Raw genomic sequence first — 21,357 nt, 5'->3', positions numbered from 1 at the left:
AGGTGACAGTGAGGTGGATCGAGAGCTGGCTGAGTGACAGAACTCAGAGGGTTGTGATCAGCGGCACAGAGTCCAGTTGGAGGCCTGTAACGAGTGGTGTCCCTCAGGGGTCAATACTTGGACCAATTTTGTTCAATATATTCATTAATGACCTAGATGAGGGGACAGAGTGTATCCTCAGCAAGTTTGCTGATGATACCAAGCTGGGAGGGGTGGCCGACACTCCAGAGGGCCGTGCTGCCATCCAGCGTGACCTGGACAGGCTGGAGAGCTGGGCAGAGAAGAACCTAATGAGGTTCAACAAAAGCAAGTGTAGGGTCCTGCACCTGGGAAGGAAGAATGCCAAACACCAGTATAGGTTAGGGGCGGACATGCTGGGAAGCAGCTCTGAGGAGAAGGACCTGGGGGTCCTGGTAGACAGCAAATTATCCATGAGCCAGCAGTGTGCCCTTGTCGCCAAGAAGGCCAATGGCATCCTGGGCTGCATAGGGAAGACTGTGGCCAGTAGGTCGAGGGAGGTCATTCTCCCCCTCTACTCTGCACTGGTGAGGCCACAACTGGAGTACTGTGTCCAGTTCTGGGCTCCCCAGTTCAAGAGGGACAGGGAACTACTGGAGCGAGTCCAGCGTAGGGCAACCAAGATGATTATGGGACTGGAGCACCTCCCTTATGAGGAAAGGCTGAAAGAGCTGGGACTCTAGCCTGGAGAAGAGAAGGTTGAGGGGGGACCTGATTAATGTTTACAAGTATCTAAAGGGTGGGTTTAAGGAGGACGGAGACAGGCTCTTTTCAATGGTTCCCAGCGACAGGACAAGGGGCAATGGGCACAAGCTAGAACATAGGAAGTTCCGTTCAAATACACGGAAAAACTTCTTTACAGTGAGGGTGACAGAGCACTGGAACAGGCTGCCCAGGGAGGGTGTGGAGTCCCCTTCTCTGGAGATTTTCAAGACCCGCCTGGATGCAGCCCTGAGGGATGTGCTTTAGGCAACCCTGCTCTAGCAGGGGAGTTGGACTAGATGATCTCTAGAGGTCCCTTCCAACTCTGAAGATTCCGTGATTCCGTGATTAGCAGCTGGTTACACTTATCATAATAGAGTCACTGTCAACTAGCCCACACATCCTTGGCAGAGGAAACGTGTTGACTCAGCCAGGAACAGAAGGGAAAAGACCTTTCACGCGCTCTCTCCTGCAGGCGCACACTTCCAGGCAGAAAATTCGCACGCTTGTGGATGCAGCCGTTATCTGCCAGAGGCATCGGTCTCCTCCTGGTCAACTACACCAGCTACGTGGATAAACACACGCTTACCCCTCTCCGGCGCTGAGGAAGACTTTTGCTCGACTCACCTGCTCTCATGCGCTCCTGCACGCCTGCGCTGTACTTGAGCACAATGCCATGACGGGGAGGTTCCACCAGCTCAAAGAAAAGACCCTCGGGAGCCGTATCTGTGTCGCTCACGGCTAACTGGATCCCTGCGCCAGGGAAAGGGAGCACGGCTTCAGCATCCTCAGACACGACACTGGGAACATCCCTTTGTGATGTGCTCTCGTGAATGGAGTCAAAAAACTGTGATTCAGTCAGCACGTGAAAAGTAAAATAATTCTGGAGCTGCCCTAGCCCAAGGGCTTGCTGGTTTCGTGGAAATAATTAGTCCCCTGACGATGTTCAGATCAGAGGCTGTATGAGGGAGCTGTTACCAGTATGGCTCACAGATGACAGCTATGCAAACCCTCAGCTTATGAGAGAGATGTGCCCATGCTCCTATAGCAGGGGGAGTATCTACAAAATCCCCAGAGAACCTCCTGACGCGAGCAGAAAGTGGCTTATTCTTAACAAGCCAGATCACACCACTAGGCAGAGCAGCCTAAGAGGGAAAAAGCAAAGGAGCAGCAGGTCCCTGATGCTGCTCTCCCCTGCCTCAGCCCACGAACAGTCCTGCCACACGCTGGAGGAGTACTGCCACATCTCCAGGCACTTTTCTGAGGCACCGCTGCAGTTTTCTCAGTGGGTGCTGCTACACCCGCACAAGCACAGCTCCTCAGCCAAACAGACAGAGGTGAGCAAGACCAAAACCCTCCTCTGCCCCATCCATGCGGCCTCCTGGCAACAAACACCGTGTCTGAGGCTGAGCTCTGCACCCCATCTCTGGCACCCTACTCACCGATGGTGGCTTTGCCCCCCTGGCTGACCTCCAGGAAGGGAGCTGTGATCTGGAAGACTGGAGGCTGCTGTTCCGCAGAGAGCAAATGGATGACAAAGACCATCTCCGGGGTTGTGTGTTCTCCATCAGACACTAGGCACAGACAAAAACCACGCCTGAGTGTAGGGATGCGTTTTCAGGGGCAACTCAGCTGGGAAATTCACCTTTCTGTACAAAATCACCACCCCACACGGCTGACTTCTCTCCCACCTTTGTCAATGAACATACACATGCAATTCACACCTGCAAAGAGTAGTTCTCTTCGCCTCTACGCAATTTAATTGTGGAAATGCTTCCACGCTATATTTAAAAAAAAAAAAAAAAGCCCAAAACTCTGATGCCCTTGTTCACATTGGGAAAAATAACAGGAATGAATCAGGCTTTTAGGATAGATTCCAGGCAACTACTAGAAAAAGGTGTCTACTGAGCTGCAGCTTAGCTTCTATAAAACACTGCTGGGACACACATGAATTAATATTCTGCAGGCACGTGCATTTCCGAAAACCCTCCTGAGCACCCACAGGTGTGCTTGCAGCAGAATAAAGGCCAAGGAGTAACAGGCAACGTGAAGGGCACGAGGATAAAAACCGCTTCGTCCAGGAGAGAGCAGATGTTTCACATACCTGTGAATCGGAAATTCACTGACTCTGGGAGACCTGACAGGACAAACACAAGCACAGAGTTAATTGTGGTCAGGACGGGAAGACACATACTGACGTGGATTTGAACAACTTTTGGAGAAAGCAAGAGGTTTCTACCAGACCGAAGTCTTTCCTCACTGAGGAAAGCACTCTTTCCTTGCCTTTGCTTCAAGTAATAAGAGATAAAATGCCACCCCCTCCTCCGAACTGTGAAACTCCTCTTGATGTCGGTGGAGGGCATGGCGATGCATAGAACTCCATCGACCATGCACTGTCACTTCATCACACAATCCTGTGCATCAACTGGTCAAACGTGCTTCACGTTTGTCCTGTTTTTGCCCCTCTACCTCCTGCTCCAGACTGTTTCTCCTCTGATGGCAGCAATCTTTTAATACCCTAGTTCAATAGGGTATACCTAGATCAATTCTAGTCTCAACCTCAAGGATTAAGCCCTCAGTGCATCAAAGATCTGAAGCACAGGAGGGACGACAAGTTCCTAACCACACAGCAGCTGATCAGCAGTTTGCCCAGCACAGCATCTAGCATTGGCAACGCTAATTGCTGCAGCGAACACTGCCGCATCCCCATAATTCACCGAATGTTGCTACACCAAACCGCAGGGGAAAATCTTGCTCAAGTCACAAGAAACGGGTGAACTCTTGGTACGCTCCTCCAAGGCAGATTCCTACTTCCTTTGCATTGTCAAGCCTCACGCCCTCGCGAGTATGGATATAACCATCAAGTCATTCCGGCACTGGAGGAAGACCAGCAGTCCCAGCTACCTCCACCAGTCTGACACAAAGAACATTCAGTTCCTTACCCGCAAAGGAGAAGGCAATGATCTCTCTCAGGTGAGGAGCTGCAGTCGGCGGACGATAAGCAATCTTGCCATGGTTTATATCTGCTTGGGTGAAATACCTGACGGGGGAGAGCGGTCTGTCTCTGTGCTCCACGATACCTACGGAGGGAGGGAGCTCAGTATTAACAGGAGGAATGCACTTCATTTTTAAAACAAGATACCAAAGGCCACAGCTTTTTCTTCTCCCCCCCAAGTACTTTTTTTTTACGTCTTCAGCGGCTCCTGTATGAGTCAGATGGTCATAACTCCGCCGAGGATGGGTTCTTGGGACATGAGAAGTTAAAGACAGATTCCTCACTTAGTCATTTCTGCAAATACCTCTCACGAGGGAGGTGGAAAGCAGAAAGTCATGGAGTACAACATTCAATATATTCCAGACAATAGTAAGAAAAATGAGCTCTGTGGCCTACTCCCAAACGAGCCAAAGAAATTGGGTTAAGAAACAAGGCGTTTGAAAGCTGAACAGATTAACAGATGCCTCCACAGAATGATATTTTGAGGGAAAAATCAGATGTGCTCAGCCACCAATTCAGCAGCAAGCTGCCAGGTTCTGAACAGGTACACTTGCCTTGGCCAGGAAGGAGAGGGACGGTCACGTTGAACAGGATTTTCTCACTGGGAATCTCCGGGTCTACAAAGGAGAGGTGATGGGGCTCAATCACTGTCACACGGTCCTCCAGCACCTCAATAAACACATCAGACCATGAGCATCAAGGCCAGAGACATGGGAAGAGTCACCCAAAAATGCATTGAAAGAGAATTTGCTTTGCTCTAGTTAAAGATCAGGGAGTCTTTGAATGTAAAATCCTAGTTCTCAGACCTAAAACTGACAAGGGATGGATGGGTTGAGCCTTTACCAAATCTCTCAAACCTGTACAGAATAGGGATTATCTGGGAGGAGATTACAGAGGACACTAAAGCCTGATAATGAGTAAAATGTGATAGAATCTTATGGTCCACCTAAGACCACTTTCAGCTCACCCGTCAACCACAGCAAATGTGTAACGCAGAAGCTGCGTACTGTGATGCTCAACAGAAGAGAGCTCTATACAGGCCCACCTCTGTTAAGTCCTTTCTGGAGGATCAGAAGGGGCTTATAAACCTATGAAAAAGAGAAACACACCTCCTCCTTCATAAAATTATGAGCTGATGCCCACTTCCAGGTCGTCCAGGAAAATGGCATTGTTTTTAGTGCACTCTGTCCCCTACAGAGGCACAATCTCTATGCTCACAGGTGGAGGAGTTTCTTTTTTGACCTACGGCAACTAAGAAGAGGTAAAGGAAAATCTAATTTGATCAAAAACTCCCTAGATGAAGACATAATTAATTGCCTACGTAGTTTTCTGGTATAGTCTGATGTGTCTGGACTGGACTTCCTTTTAAAAGAAATCCTGAAAATGACTCAGCCATCTCCATTGGAATATAGAGGAATCAAAGCTTTCCCTTTTGTTTTAAATCTGCCTAAAATTGTTCTGATCCTTCCATTACAAGATTATCATTAGCCAAAGGCTGGCAGTGTGTTACAGGAATTATGGTGCTGCATGAACAGACTTAAGTGCACAAAAGCCCTTAACTTGCATGTGTTCATGAACCTTAATCCTGCGGAATTAACAGCTACGAGAAGTCACTTGAATTAAATAGTTGAGCTGGGTATGAAAAGCATTCAGTTCATTTCATAATCGTGAACAAAATCATGGAGAGAACAAGCTAAATTAAGGATACAGGTAATTAATTCATCTGCTTTGGAACACGGAATGATCAGGTTCAGGAACAAATTACAGGTTGCCACTGGCCGCTGACTTGTGCTGGTTACACATCTTTAAGGCCACCCTGTCCAACCTGCGTCTCGTTCTGCTGGCCTTGGGTCACAGACTGGACATTGGCCTGGGCACCGGCAAGGCGAGGTTTCCTGACACCACCACAAATGCCACCAAACCCCCAGTTCGTCTCTCTACAGGGTTTTTCACCCAAAGGCATCAGAGGCGAAACCGCAGCCGGTGAACGACCGCTGTGAAGCAGTAAATAAAACCTTCTCAGTCCTTCTTAGAGGTGAAAGTGCCACAGATCTAACTGGAACCAAAAGCCACAAAGTTTGCGTTATCAACAGCTCTGCATAAAAAGGGCAGGCTTAAAATTAACAGTGGTGTCCCTTTCGTACAGCCACTTCGGTAAGGGAAGGGAGGAGCACCTCCATACGCTTGCAAAACTCTCTCCTTCACAAACCCAATCCCAGTTTGCATCCGGCTAGAGCGAAACTGCTCCTTTTACCAATATGGGGGAAACAGGTGACTTGATTGAAGAAAAACCAGTACAGATGTTACGTCCAGTTTAACCGCCAAAGAGACACCAAACTCTCTCTGACCTTTCCCAGCAGGACACTCAAAGACAAGGCTGGAGGTATGGGAAGACTTTAACATTTTGCGCTCGCTCTTCAGCCGAGCAGCCAGTTTAATTCTGAAGGCGTCTGAAGGCGGACGAACAGAACTCAATCATGTTGATGCAAGGAAGTGCAATTTTCTGATGAAAAGATTTAAGGTTATGGTTGCTTCATAGTTGCCTCCAAGGCCTATTTGTCTCTCCCAAAGGTAGGACTTGCAGGTTGCAAGGCGCCCCTCAGTAAAACGTGTTTTATGGCTCTATTGAATTTTGTGGTGTGTAATTAGCTATAAAACCCAGCACTGCATGGCTCAGCCAGACATCTCCCCCATCAATTTTGCCAATAATGACAACAACAAAAAGTCAAGAGCAGAAAGATACATCGCCGGCTATTGCTCCAAGGAACAGTCTGAGCATGTTTTATTATTGCCCACGAAAGGTCACCACTATTTTAAACCCTGACAAGGCCGTTGTGTCACGGACTTTTCACTAATCCCTCTCCCACAGCTTCCTTTGGCCTGTCCTGGTGCCGTGGCTGGCAAGCTGTGCTGGCTTACAAGTCCTTTGCCTCCTTTAGGAGGCTCCTCCCGGGGACCCGTTGCCCCTGGGAGGTCTGCCACATCTGCTCTCCTGCACCGCATGGGCCTCTCAGCGTGCTTTTATCTGTCAGAGAGCGCCCAAGGGCACAGGATTTCTGTTTGATAACACTGAACATACTGCTGGCACCTCAGACGCTCTAAATAAATCATCGGGAATGAATAACGCCAAGGATGCCTGCACGCTCCCTTCAAGTTTGTAGGCCCAGCTCTCCTGAAGGGTTGGCAGGAGCCAAAGCTCTGCTTTTTCACCGCAGCCTGCCCTGTCCCAGCCAGCTCAGGACTGCTGCTCAGGGGATTATGATCCTGGTGCCCCTCTGAAAGCCCCACAGACCACAACAAAGCCAAGGTGATGACTAAACAAACTCCCTGCCTCTGGGGTCCTGGCTCTCCGTGTGTCCCAAGGTGCAGAGCCCTGAAGCTCTCCTCTAGCTCATCCACTCGGGATCCCTCCCTAGGGAATCAAAGAACAGGAGACAGCAGGAGAAGTCGAGAGGAAAGCTGGACTTCACCCACAGATGTGACGGGGACACACCGAGAAGGCACGCACAAAGCTCCCCAAACCAACTTTAAACTTCGAGGTCATCTTTTCAGTTAACAGCCAGGGAAATAACTACATTCGAGAGACCACTCTATCAAAATGGTCATTCCCAGAGTTGATGCCGCAAGAAAAGGGCATTCAGTTCCACGGATGCAGATATAATCGGCTCGCCCGAATGTTTTCCACCTACGTCAGTCTGTGTTCCTGATGTCAGGATGATGGATGAAAACTTTCTAATGCGGGTGGGCTGCAGTTCTGATAAATAAAGTTTTACAGTGGAATTACAGGCAAGATCTATTCGTTACAGTCTCTCTAACCCGCAGTTTTTCACTCTTGCCACTCCTAATGGCTTCTCAGGAAAAGGGGTTTTCAAAATGTTAAGAATTCCATTCGAGAGACGTTAAACATAATTTTTTCTTTTCTCTCTCCCTCCCCCTTCCAGTCTATACAGTCATCACTTTTAATACTGAATTTTTCAACTTTATGGTTTTGTTTTCTCCTCTCCAGCTACTCTTCTAACCTGTCTTTTTTTTCCCTCATTTCTGCCTGATATCTATCTGGTGCGTAACACCTTGTTCTGCAGATTCAGCTCCATCTTTGAACCAAGCACAACGGCACGGACAATAGCAAGGACAGGAATCAAGGCTCAGCGGTCGCCGCTCTGCCCGAGGCTCCGGGCCCTGTGCAGCGCCGGAAGGAGAGTGGGAAAACAGAAATAATCGGTCGGTTCCCACTTACGGCCATGTGCAAAGAGGAGCCGAGGGAAAGCTGAGGCGCTCTGGGCGTCTGCGGCAGAACAGCAACGTTGAAGACGTGGCTTTCCAAGGTGGTCTGCGCACTGGCAGAGCTGGACACCTGGGAAGGAAAGATCACATGAGTGGGGACCTGACAGAGGACACCGCTGCTCTTCTAGACCACTTTCATCCTCCTTTCCCTCTCCTCTCCTGCTGCTCTGGGAAGGCAAAGACACACCTTTCCAGCAGATACCAACCTTTAAATAGTCATATAGGCCTTTAAATAGTAACCAGATTCTCCGTTATTACCTGTACAATCTAGAAAGGGTTTACCTCTTTATTAACATTTAGAAAGACGTCTGCTTGCAAATTCCCTACCTGCTGTTCATTCCTGCTTCTGAATTTTTTGCTGAATTTTACTCCAACTGTCTTTGCAGCTTAGTGGAACTTTTCATCACAGGGACAGGAAAAAAGAATGGGTTTTTAAACCTTCCTCCCACCCTCAAAATGACCACCAGTTGTGCTGACAAGGTGAAATTAACTGGACTTTTAATAAGGGCACTGCCTCGGCAGGGACTCCCTGCGATCCCAACATCTTCCAAGACAGGCTGCGCTTGCGTTTCACGGAGACCCATAAAAATGTCCCATACGCCCCTGCAACACCTAAGTGAAGTCAACGGTATCTAACTCGTAACAGCAAACCTGCAGTAATGACAGATAAAACACATAACGTGGAATTTGTAAAAATTCAAAGGACCAAAGCCATGCCCTAGAGATAAGCCTGCAAATGTTCACAGCAATCCTGAGATAAGGCAAGCACCCAAAGAAATACAGTCCCCTTCCTTGTTAGACAGTTATGGCTTTATGAAAGATAAAGAGTAAGGATGGAATTCCGCACTTGAATTCAACAGAGCACTTTGTGAGCAAGAACGGACTTCAGCACAAGCTTCATTTCAAGAAAATGTATAAAAGCGCATCGATTTTCTGAAATGAATGAAATTATTTTAGCCGTTTGCTGGCCCTGTTCTGAGTTGCCGTCATCCGAATGGTAATAGCCAAAATATGGATGAAAATGACGTGTTGGCCCTTTCCGAAATGCCCCGGTCCACAGCTCAAGACTCAGAGAGACGTGTCACGGTCTCCTGACGTGACGTAGGGCTTGCCGGACGGTTATTGCTACCGCTCCAAGATACTAAACCCACACATTTAACTCATGCAAAACGCATACTCTAAAAGAGGAATGTAGCAATTAAGCTAAAGATTAGCTTGTTCAACATTGGCACTCACAAATTCCTCATTATCGCTTATGTTAATTACTTTAGAAATTACCTTAATTGCCTCTCTGGTGCTACAGTAATAGCTTCTGACTTGTAAACCAGATGTAACAAATCCTGCGTGCAAGCGTTCACGTAGGCTTAGTATTATGGGAGGCTGTTAAACCTTCCAAGCAAACAACAAGGACCTGTCTGAGGAATTTTATGGCCGTAAAACCTGTGGGGAGGTGGGATTCATTTTAGTATTACATCTGCTGGGGAGTATTTGTGCCTTCTTGCCTGTTCGCAAGAAGAAGTACGCCACAGAACAATTAAATTATTAGCTTAGGGACTGCAGAACGAAGGAGGGTCGCTTGGTTTTGGGGCTCGCCAAAGAATTTTTAAAAAAGGCACTCTGCACACTGTGCAATTGGGAGTAAATATTACAGGTTTTACGAGAGGGCAATGTATTCGCCGTGCAGCACCAAGGGGTGAAACCTCCCTCTCCGAACTGCAAAGGGGGCATTAAAAAGGCCAGATACGGGCTGCAGCATCACACCTTGCACAGGGAAGTCCTTTCACAGAGGTCTGGGTGGCAGGAATGGCTTAGGAGAGCAGGCCAGAGGATGAAGGTATGGGTCTCCTCATGCAGATCCAGCTGGAGGACCTCTAGGACAGACAAACCCCAGCTGTCTGGACCCACCTCCCCACTTTTCCCTTGTCCACAGGGACCAGCCTCATCCCGCAGAAGGGTGGGCGAAAGGAGTCCCTGGACACACTGCGTCACGCTGATGGGATGTTACAAACCTGCTAGTTTCATCCTGTGGAAGTTGTAAGTGCAGATCTGTTTTGCCCATTCACTCTGCGGACTCGATCTCAGCGAGCTTTTCTACAAAACCCTTTCCTCCCCGAGATGGAATTATTCCACAAAAAATCAGGCCAGCTATTAGTTTAATAGCTTAAATGTTAGATGCTACTTGAAAGACCATTTTCTCCAGATTTGCAAGACGGCCTGTGATTTGACACCCAGAAGGTTAATGCCATCGCATGCGGCTCAACTCTGTGGGTGGCTGGCTGGCTCCACTGCCACAGATTAAAACCTGGGGATCAACACGCAGCAAAAGCTCTCTTGCGCATGAGGAAGACTCTCCCACGAATACAACGGTGGGCTGCATCCACCCTGACGCATAAGCACGTTCATATTCATCTACAGGCATGCAACGTGCACCGATATACACATAAGTCTGTACGTAAATACAAATACGTATTTGCAAACATACTTCTGTGTGCATGCCTGTATTCACGTATGTGTATCTATTAAAACTTTGGGGTATAAGATACAGGCAATGGCAGACTGAGTAATCTCAGAGAAAAATGCCAGCAGAACTGCTGTGTGACCCTCCCCGTGAATGTACCTGGAACTGGAAGGAGTCACTCTCTACTTCAGATCCGGAGTGCCTGTACCACACGATGCCTTCGTTGATGTCCTGCTGGGTAAAAGAGGTTGTAGGCGAGGCTGCTCTTCCATCAGGCAAAAGCTGCCACGAGTCTGCTGGGCCATCTGCCGGCATTGGGACCAGAAGCACCACTTCACCTGGGGAAAGCAAAGACGAACAACCAGGGCACAGCTTGTGAGAAAACAAGGAGGAACAGACGCCCTTTCACCAACCGATGAGCATCCAAAACAAATGTCCATCCAGGCTTAGGTTTTTTCCATCTAGTGTGACTAACAAAAATAGCAGAAGAGCTCCTAAAAACCACTAATGGACCTTGCAACATCCCACTGACACAGGGAAATTTTATCTCGTCTCTTGGCAGCGCAAGACAGAAGAAATACACGGTCAAGCAAAAAACAGCATCTGCAACTTTAAGCTCCCAAAATGTCGTTCTGCCTGCTGACCAGCCCGTTTCAACCTTGAAACGTGCCTGTTTCATAAACTGAGCAGAAAAAAAGACGCAAAGGACATTCTGGAGTGCCTGCGCAGGGCCAAGAGAGAAGTGAGACCCAGAAAGGGTTAAAAAGCATTGCAGGAGACTCTCCATCTTCCCTTCAGGGGCACAACGTGAGCACCAGAATACAGCATACTAATTTCTTTCAAGGTCAGCTCTTTTGGGTACTTATTATGCCAAAAAGTATACTCAACCGACTTCTCTGAACAGAAGTCTTCAGCTGAACAAGAGCTCTTCACCAGAGATAGCGACGGAGCCCTGTATCACAGGCTGTACACAAAGTGTGTACGTCCTGGTTTGTCGCTTCTCCTCCAAAGAGTATGTAGCGTTTCTATCTCCAACGTCCAGCTTATTTCTGATTTTTGTATCAGAAACAGATTCTCAGCTGGACCGCAACATCACTGGCTTCACTGCAGAGAAGAGAGAGAAGAGCAGGACGGGGGCACGACCCCCTGGTCATCAGCTTTCCTCACAGACGCCTGCAAGGGCTGGATTTTGATGTCGCTACTCCTGTTCAACGCACTTTAATCCAAAAACATCATTCTAATAAAATTACTCAAAGAGCCAAGAGAAGGGTACCAAAACTTTGGTCAGCAATTTCATTGGTGTGACCGTTTTTCCCAAGCACCCACATAAAGGAAATTAAAACATGACAAAGAGCTATGGTATTGAAACAAATGGCATATTTTTCTATTTTACAATGTAATCTACTTGGTTTGGAGTTAACATATAGTCTGTGAAAAAATTATATGTTTCCCCTGTCTTTACTATTCTTGAGTATATATAATTTGGCTGCTCCTTAAATAACTTGAGAGTTGTATATTGTGCTTTTCTATTAGTCTTTGAAAGTATCCCTCATGGCTACCAATTCAGAAGCCACATATATGATAAATCACTTCAACTCTCCTTACAGCATTAATCATTCTGTTATGCAAAACACCCATCCTACGCTCTCCCACTTCGTTTCCCCAAAACCACCCTCAAACTGTTGGAGAAATAAGAAAATAATTCATCAGGCTGAAATATCACACTTCCCTTTTATCGTCAAACTCTATGCTAATATTCCCTTATCAGGGCCCTAATTACACTCCCCATCTTAGGCTTTTGCCCATGGGAGCTCACCACCTTAATCTTCCGTGGGATTTCTAAAGATGCTAATCACATACCCAAAGGAGTCAGGGCCTGAAAGTTGTTTATCCCTCCCAAAGAGAAGAAACAATTAGAACATACAGCTGTTCTAAGCAAGACGCATGCCTGCGTGCCTTCTTATAAATTAATATTTAATGCGATCAGATTGGAGAACTCTGTGATGTTTCCTTATGTGGTTTACGACTACCATTTCATTTCAAACACATTTTTTTAAATAGAAAAGCACCTGTTCGTTGGTTACACACACGAATGTACAACTTGGGCACACTCAGGCAATTTATTAAAACATATGGAGACTATAAAGCTGCAATTTCCAGAGCTGTCTTGAGGATTCAGGCGCTGCGGTCTCACACGTTTTAAGAAGAGTGGACACTTGCATCACTTTTCACTGGCATCAGAGAGCTCATCCTCTAAGAAGGTACATCACGTGGAGCAGCTTAGGGCATAACGATACCTACTCCTACAGAAGCACGTATTTTTGGCAGGTATCAGAGCTGTGTTGAGGCATCCTGCATGCTGGGAGGAGAGCCAGGTCAGACACCGCTTCTATTTCTAGAGATAAAACAAGAGGTCCGGCATAAAGAGATCCTTAGAAAGACCGACCTCTCGCCGGTGCCCCATCGCACAGAACCAAATCAAGCCCTGCAGCAGGAGGGGATCCGGACAGGGATCCTCCTTCCCTAATTACAGCCCTTTGCTTTGGTTTCAGAGTCTCCAAATAAAGGGTGAGAAGCCTTCTTGGTCCGTGCGCTTGTGCTACGTGTAGTAGATAATTCTAAAGTGGTTTCCTTTCCTATCTAAAACTCAAATTATGTATTTTCTACAGGTATGAATATCTTTTCCATTACTCAAATACTAAGATAGGCAGATAAGCCCTCCCTCATTAAGGACACATTTCCTGCATTTCTCTGTCTTATTTTTTTCCTCCCTTTCGGTGAAATAGTATTCTAGATAAAATGTTGAAGTTCATTGATTTCTACTGCTTATTCCTCACCTGCAGCTACAAACCCATTTGTGTTGCTGCAATTAATTACAGTAGAGATAATTATGGTGATACAAATACAGGATTATAAATTTTGGTTAGGGTTAGGCAGCAGGAGACAAGCTCCTCCGGGAAAAATTCTTGTTTTCATGTAAATGCTTATTAAATACAAGAAGACACTCCTTCATTTGCAGTAGACTAAAGGGGGAATACAAATTAATTACTTCTCTTCTAAATTGCAAAAATAACATAATCTCTGTTTCCATCAGGTACTGGCAGCTGTTATGGAAACCGGCCCATCCTTACAGCAAAAGGCAAAAAACCCAGCACTGATGTTGCTAAAGGGATCCTCGAATTTTATCGGGCTCAGACAATTTAAATCAATGATATCATTTCATGGAAGTGCAAAAATGTATTATTGAAAGACACGGTTCTAGTGAAGAAAACGGTGATGCTGAGCAGGAAAATGGCATTTTTCTTTTCTGTCCGTATTTCCTTTCCCTCCACAGATGGCGTCCTCTCTTTTGCATCCAGTTTCTCTCCGTTTGTATCTCAGCTGCAAATCTCAGCACCTTCCATGCTCCTCCTTGCCTCGGGTTCAGAAGATGTTCTATAAGTTGCAGTCCTACGCGTGGGGCTGCTCGTGAAAGCCCTTGCTCTGAGAGATGAGATCAGAGCGTCTCAAAAGGAATTTGGAGACAAGGATTATATACGGGTGCGAATGTCACCAATTTCTGCTTGAGCCAATAACCCCTCCCATTAGAAGAAATTAAATCAAATGTCGTGGAATTTAGGGAGTTCTCCAATTCTTCACGGTAAACATTTGCTCAGCATTTTCCAGAGGTAGACACTACTCTACGCTGCTCTTAAACTACACATTCATCACAGCATATTATCTTTTGGCAGTGAGTAAGAATCTGCCCTCCCAAGGCTGTAAATCCACCAGAATTTAACCAGGGAAGCGCAGCTGCAGAAGTTCAGATTACCAGGCAGGCTGATAGTGCTTCATTATTTTGCATGCTCATTTGAATTGGAAAAAGATGAGGTCAGCAGCACTTATTCAGTATAGTATTATAAGGAAATATTCCCTCAAATGCTATTTGTTGTGGGCAAAATACCATGGAAGAACCATATTCCCATAGGTCTTTTTCCCAGAAGTAACCAGAACCTTGCACTTTTATTTAGCAGATGGACACCTTGGGACGTGTGGGGTGAAAAGCAACGCCCCACAGCTGTTTTTCGACAACAGAACTCTGAAGATACTTACCGTGTCTTGGCTGGTCCTTGATGATGGTGTAGGTTATCTCGGAGTCACGGGCACCGGGTAGCTCGGCGTGCAGAATTGTCCTGGAGATCTGTAGCATGCCTCCCTGGGGCACCCAGACCAGGGAATTTGTCACCAGCTGAGGGCTTCTGTCCTTCTGCATGCAGGGGGACAGCAGAAAAAGTTAAAAAATTAACTCAACGTCAGCGAGGCCACACTGATGCAAACAGATTTTCAAGTGAAAAGGATCAAGCAGAGTATTTTGGAATTTCTCATGCGTTCAGCTCTGGTTGTCTGCTTCAAGAAATGGTTTTGCATCCTTCACCTATGTCCCTCGGACCCAGTTCTCACCCTGTAGAACTGACCTTGTCCTCCAATGTTTCTAATTCCTATTGCTGACCCAAAACCTTCTTGACCTCCGTGTCCCTCTGTAATTTTGTCTTTTACCACCATCCTCATTCTCTCTCCACTTGACTTTCGACATACCTTGACAGAATTGATCTCCACGGCACAGTGGAAACAACATCCGAAAAAAACTATGCAGTCTCCTACACTAGTTTGATTTGATCCACATTTTCTATCACATCTCTTCATTTTATTCCTAAAAATACACACCTTTCAAAGGTATTTGGAGAACAACAGCTTCTTACCCATTTGAAACTATCTCCTTATGGCACCTTCACTATCTTTACACACATCTATAATGGCTCTTCAGGAGCAAACCCAGGTTCAAGACCAACCTCATGCTTTTCTACACCACAGGGGAAAAAGGAACTTCAGGGTATGCAAACACTAATGATGAATTTTTGGCAGAAACATGAACTATGATGGTTTTCCATCCTTTGCTTGAACAGAAGCAGTTTAACATTCAGAAATCAGATACACAAAGTTCACTTAGTAGCTACTGCACCAAACCCACATCACGTTTTTTGCTAAGCTAGAACATATTTGTAGGAAGACTTTTAGATCAAATATCTTCTCTCCATGTGGGGACTTACACCCATGGTCAAGTCATCTCTACACCACGTTTCTAAAACTGAAGTCTGCCTGAGCGTCCATCAAAGCTTTTTGCTACTTTGGTGGGATTTCTAACCTTCAAATTACTCCTGCGCCTTTTCTTCAAATGACTATTTATCCGATATTCATTCACGCTTCCTGAAATGTGGATGTCAGGACTGGATGCAGGCATGGTTTCACTACTATTTTCACTTACTTCGGTAATGCTACTCTGGCATTCAAGGATTATATTAGCCCTTCTTGGCTCTAAATTACTTTGTTAGTTCGTGCTCTGTTGGATAGGCCACCAAAACCCCCGGTGACCTCTTCTGTGACACGGTTTTTTCTTATAAGCCCAGTTGCTGTAAATGGGACTTTTCTTCTTGATTTCTGCAGTTTCGCCTTGAAACTGGCTGTGGCGAACTGCATAATCAGTCAAAATCCTGACTGTTCCACCTACGTGGCATCTTCCTCCTCATTTACTACTCCACGTAACCGTGTGTCGCCCCAAAACTGATAAATCACTCATGTTCTTCTGAATCTGCAATAGAGACAGTAGAGAGAGCTAAAAAGATGTTTGTGAGAAAGAATCACATTAAAGGGTGATTTCTCATCTCCATTTTGACACGTCTGCTGAGCTACTTTCACAGATTCATTTCGTACTGTGCTTATTTCGCACCGTGTTCATTTCTAAAATGCCGCGTGATCTTCGACCGCGTCAGGTCAAGAGTTTCCCAGCACAATGGTTGCTTTATTTTTTTGAAGAACAGCGGAGAAGAAAACCAGGCGCTGTGCCAGCCAAGAGAACCCTGCCAATATATATGATAACTTTCCCCTGACCTTATCGATTCCATCACATCACACACAGAAGCGTAACTCTGGACCAGAAAACACACTAAAAAGGTCAGAAAGGTCCCTGGATTTATTGTGTAAGGAGAGAAAAGCGGGACTAGCCACACCGCAAACAGTAACAGGCAAAACGCACTGTCTGAAAATAAAATATTTCAAAGCGAACGTTAATTAAACACAAGGCTGTGGGTTTGCTATAAACATAGAACCCTGCGGCTTTTTGCTAACTAAAGGACTGAATATTCCTTCACTGGCCACGTTAAACCAGTCACACGTTTTGTAATAGCATTTCCACCTGGTTTTGATGCTGCGATCCTGCTTGTTAATAAGAACACAGTCAGGAGACAGCTCTTTTTGCTTGGTCATCTTTTTAAAAAATATATTTAGCGACAGGCTATGGTCTGATCTGAGCGCTCACCCTGGGTTCCGCAAAACAGCTAGAATCGCAGTAGATTTTTTATTATCTATTTTTTTTTACTGATAGCCGAGCACACCGTTAGCAAACTGTGGGAAGGCATTCACAGCCTGGGAAAAGTGTTTTTGGAGAGCCCAGGGAGGGCAACAATCTCCCCGGTCCATTCTTCACCTACCTTCCCCCAGGGAGGGCCCAAGACGCAGTGCCTTGCAAATATCTTGGAGACCTCCCTTGGCTGGATCTCCTCTAGAGGTCCAACACACTCCTAGAACAAACATCTTTTGTCTTTTTCCTGCATTCCCCCCACTCTCTCGGAAAAGAAAGGCTTCCATATCCTGTCAGGGATGGGCAGGTGACATGTGGGTAGGTCTGAGCTCCTCTGACTTACAGTCCATAGCCTGCAATCCCATTTTCTAGGGCATGGGTTCCTTACTCCCCGTTGGAGCACCACCGGTGGTGCTCTGCCAAAAACGAAGCACCGGCAGGTCTCAAATTAACTTCACAGAAGCCGTAATTGTTCGAGAACGTCAACACAAATATACAGCAGTGCAAATCGTTATTAAGAGCTCTGAAAAGAGAGGCCAGCGGTTCAGACGGCAGCAGGTCAAACGAAGTGTTTGGATGGGGGCAAACAGGGAAAAGCAGGCTGGTAGCAAGCAAAGGGACTAAAAAAGCACCTTGCAGAAAACAAGGCATACCTGTTGTGAAGAAATAAAACCCTCTAATTCACAACACTTGGAAGGTTATGTTGTCCTTCGTTTATGTTTTCCCACTTCCACCGCACTGCTCCTATGGATTAACGGCTGAGAATTACGCTGTCTGAGCCCAGGGAACAGGAATCCTAGAAATGGCCTTTCACACCAGTTCTGACTATATAAAACCATCCAGAAGCACATGATAACAAGGGTACTCAGGTAAGCGACGTGGTTATAAAAACACACCTTGAACTCCCACAGCCCCAGCCAGGGTCCTACCAGGCTCTTTAGCCATCTTTGGTGTACACCAAGGGAAAAAAAACAAGTGTCTTTGCGTGTGTGTCTCAACAGCACCTTTTCAGCACCAAACCCTGCACGCAGTTCTGTTCCCGAGGCTACTCCACACCCACGATCATTAGGATGAGGCAGGAGCTGGGCATCTGCCAGCTCTACCCTCACACTAAAAGCTGCTCCGCTCTCGCCTCTGTCACCAACCTTCATTCTTCTCTGTAGCCAAGGGCTGCACTTGGAAGGAAAATGAGAGACAAAGGAGCGCAAAATGGGCCAATAAAAGAAACTACTCAGCAATCAACCCGTACTGGCATTTACGAGAACCTGCTTAATCAATAGCAAAAAAAATTAAAACGTGTTACAAACAGCACAGCGTGGTGTCCAAGCGCTTTTAGAGTCCTTCCGATCTTATACAGGCTCCTTAGGGCAACGTCAGTGATCTGGGTAAAGAAACCACAGGCAGGGTTGCTTTTATTCCAGGAGTTTAATAACTCAGCACCAGCCTTGAAAGCAGCCCCTTTTTCATTCCCAGGCTGACGGGTGAGTCGTGCCACTAATTACCATTAATTACTGCCGCAGCTTCAGGAGCGCCCGCAGGGTCCGAATGGGATCGGTCCCTCCTTGTGCTAACTACACAGACGCAGTAGCGCTTGTAAACCTGGCTGAAAATGTTCATGCCCAACTTGCTGTGAAAGGCAGCGAATGCAGCAGAGGAGGGGACAAAAGAGGGCTGACATCAGCTGCTCCTGACTCCATTTCCCAGAGCAGAACCGCTCCAAGATTGTGTAATTCTCAGATCCGTACAGAAAAAGACTGCAAACAGCAGACGACTTCTCTGACAGCTCCATTTTTCATTAGCCTTTCACATTAACTAAGGGATAAGGACATTTTCAGCTTTTTTTCCTTCTGTTTTTTTTTTTTCTTTTTTTTTTACAATACCACAGTACCAGAACTGAAATGCTTGCAAGCACTTTCAGCTTTTAAAAACTCAATTTTTTTCAAGGCTCCGCCACACATACCATACGTACTTCACGCCTTGTTTGGCTGGGGTTTGTTTCATAAACAAATGGAAAAGCACCCCTGATTCTAATTTTCCTGCTGTAATCTCTTTAAAATTTAATATAAAGCGCCACTTCATGTTCCAACTACAGAAGAGACAAACGACCACTATTTAATTACGAACTGCAATAAAAGCAAGAAACAAAAATTAACATACATGTTAATAATTTCTGAATCTAGGTATCTGTGCCCTGTCCTTCGGGAAGTTATCCAACAGAAAGATGCATCAAGTGAAAGATTTCAGCGGAGCAACGCTGAGTGAACAGCAGGAGACACCGCCACCGAAGCACCACTGATACACCCTGTCAGCCACACTGTTTGGTTCGCGTGTGGTCCTTTTGTGTCTCCCACCACGCTCCCATCAGCCCACTAACTGGTTTGCCTCTCTCATCAGCCCTGTCCCCACCATCTGCTCGTTCTCTAATTCTCTAATTCTTTGCAAAACTCTCACCTGCAACTCCAGAAAATCTTTTTATCAAGCAACTACGGACTTCGAATTGTCCGAAGCTGCACATTTTGAGCTGAACCATTCCTGTCGCAAACCAAAAATTGAGGTGACCTCCAAAACTCAATCGATCCCCCGCTTTCTCCTGTCTTGTGACCACAGCCTGTTGGTAATGTGGGATTAGTGACACCTCAGGGACATAGCGATACTTCTCCAGACTTCGCATCTGTCTCCGAGGGTTTATGCCACAGCACGTACCTCGGGAGCAATCTTAACGTGGAACAGGATGTTCTGGAAGTGGTACCCATCGTTCACTTGCAACAGAACGGTGTCATCCCGAGTGTCGGAGCCATCGTGAGCGTAACGCAGCAGTCCGCTGGCAAGGTCATCCAGGTGGAATACGCGGACCACAGAAGCCGAGTCTCCAGGAGCTTTGATCAGACGCCCGTGACGTGGAGGCTCTAAAACCATCAGCACAACGTCCTGAGGATTGTCACTGTCTCTCACACCAAGCAACAGCTCTGTTATCGTTCCAATTCTCCCTCTGCGGATGAGGAGGGCCTCATTTCTGAACACATAGGGGGCCTGAAACACAAAAGCAGCTCTTAGGCGTTTGCTAAACCGTAGCAATTTGATCATGATCATAGTCTGGAATGCAAAATGTGGGGTTACGGAAATTAGCTCACTTCATCCCTGGAAACCTCCTATTTCTAAGCAGCAGAGAATCACTCTCCACACTTTCTCCCCCAGCGGCCAGATCGAAGAATAGCTAGCAATTTAGACTGACTTAGTTACATTAAAATAAGATTCTCATACCACAGCTAGCTTAGGAAGGGAAAAAAACATTTATATAGACATTTATATAGAAAGCAATTTAGTTATCAGCTAGAGCCTGTATTCCCTTTGCCGTCTGCATGGATACGAGACAAGGGACACAGCTTTGCCTTATTACCGTCCACGGAAACTCAAACGGAAACGCGGACCCCAACTATTTTGGGAGGTCTACGTGTTCCATGCATGTCTGCAGGCCCAACGGGAATGCAGGCACCTCAGATGCTGAAGATTTACATCTGAATAATCAGTTCAGGGTGGGTCGGGGATGGAGACACACCATATTCTCGCTGCGTATAACCTACAGCTTCGATAACTCAGACAGACATCTTTCAGAGCACTGACGCTTGAGAATAAGACCCCAGACAACCAGCACGCCCAGGTTACCTGTTTCAAATGAGTTGCAGAGAGGGGAAAAAAGGAAGCAAGGAAGAACGAAAGGAGAGGGAGAATAACCTGCACAGGTTACACTAAGAGCAGTGAGCCAAACTGAGAGGCAGAAGCTTGAATTAACGCTTCTAAGTAGAAATGAGTGAATCAAGTGACACTGAAGGATGTGCTTTTGCTTGTCCCGCACTGATGAAGTCCACCTTGAAGACAGGAAAACTGGATGTCATCAGCATCATTATTTCTTTATCTTCAAAGACTTATTTTCAAAGACTCCACACAGCCCTGCTCCTCCTAGAATGAAGACCAGCTAGAGTCCACGTTTCCGCTGGTTTAAATTAGTTCCCTAGTTCTTCGCCGTCAAAAAAGTTTAAATCTGCAGTGTCTATTGATCCCGATAAAACATCATTTGCCATCAGTAATACCTTGCCTCGGGAGGGGGGAGATCCCGCAGAGACAAAGGCAAAGCCCCGGGAACGTTCAGTAGAACGCGAACCGCTGCCGTCTCACCTGCGGACAACTCGTCAGGGTTATTAAGGATCGGCAGGCAAAACTCCTATTATTAAACCTCACTTACGTATTCTGGGGCAGTGACTGCAGCTCTTCCTTAGGTGAATGTCCTACTAGGGTAAACAAGAGATTCGACCAAGCAAAGCTTTCAGCGCCAGCCAGAATCAATAGACATGCAACAGGATCAACATCCGCGGTTTTTCTTACACGAAAGGACAAACTACAACACTTGTAATTTCCAGAAGTTACGGAACGACTAATACGGAACACAATGATTAAAAGCAACAAAGTGCAATTAAAAGAAATTACAATTCCTAACCCTGAAGCTACCAC

The 21,357-nt window shown here is 46.3% G+C and overlaps 1 protein-coding gene across 6 annotated transcripts in view; it reads right to left on the bottom strand.

Moving 5' to 3' along the window:
* FRAS1 (Fraser extracellular matrix complex subunit 1) overlaps window positions 1–21,357 on the bottom strand; it is a 167,765-nt gene that overhangs the window by 34,617 nt on the left and 111,791 nt on the right. For all 6 annotated transcript variants that reach the window (XR_008466567.1, XM_054202557.1, XM_054202558.1 and 3 more), the window contains 9 exons: window positions 19,555–19,881; window positions 14,550–14,703; window positions 10,617–10,795; window positions 7,953–8,069; window positions 4,270–4,384; window positions 3,663–3,800; window positions 2,825–2,857; window positions 2,163–2,294; window positions 1,348–1,473 (listed from right to left, as the gene is read on the bottom strand). Coding sequence is in view for 5 of the 6 variants with exons in the window: in XM_054202557.1 (XP_054058532.1) it covers window positions 1,348–1,473; window positions 2,163–2,294; window positions 2,825–2,857; window positions 3,663–3,800; window positions 4,270–4,384; window positions 7,953–8,069; window positions 10,617–10,795; window positions 14,550–14,703; window positions 19,555–19,881 (1,321 nt within the window). In the remaining variant the exon portion in view is untranslated. The remainder of the gene's footprint in view (window positions 1–1,347; window positions 1,474–2,162; window positions 2,295–2,824; window positions 2,858–3,662; window positions 3,801–4,269; window positions 4,385–7,952; window positions 8,070–10,616; window positions 10,796–14,549; window positions 14,704–19,554; window positions 19,882–21,357) is intronic.

Source organism: Rissa tridactyla, chromosome 5 (genome assembly GCF_028500815.1).
Source record: "Rissa tridactyla isolate bRisTri1 chromosome 5, bRisTri1.patW.cur.20221130, whole genome shotgun sequence".
Classification (NCBI taxonomy): Eukaryota; Metazoa; Chordata; class Aves; order Charadriiformes; family Laridae; genus Rissa; species Rissa tridactyla.
Note: the sequence above shows the minus strand (reverse complement) of the source record. Positions and strands in the feature narration are given on the sequence as shown.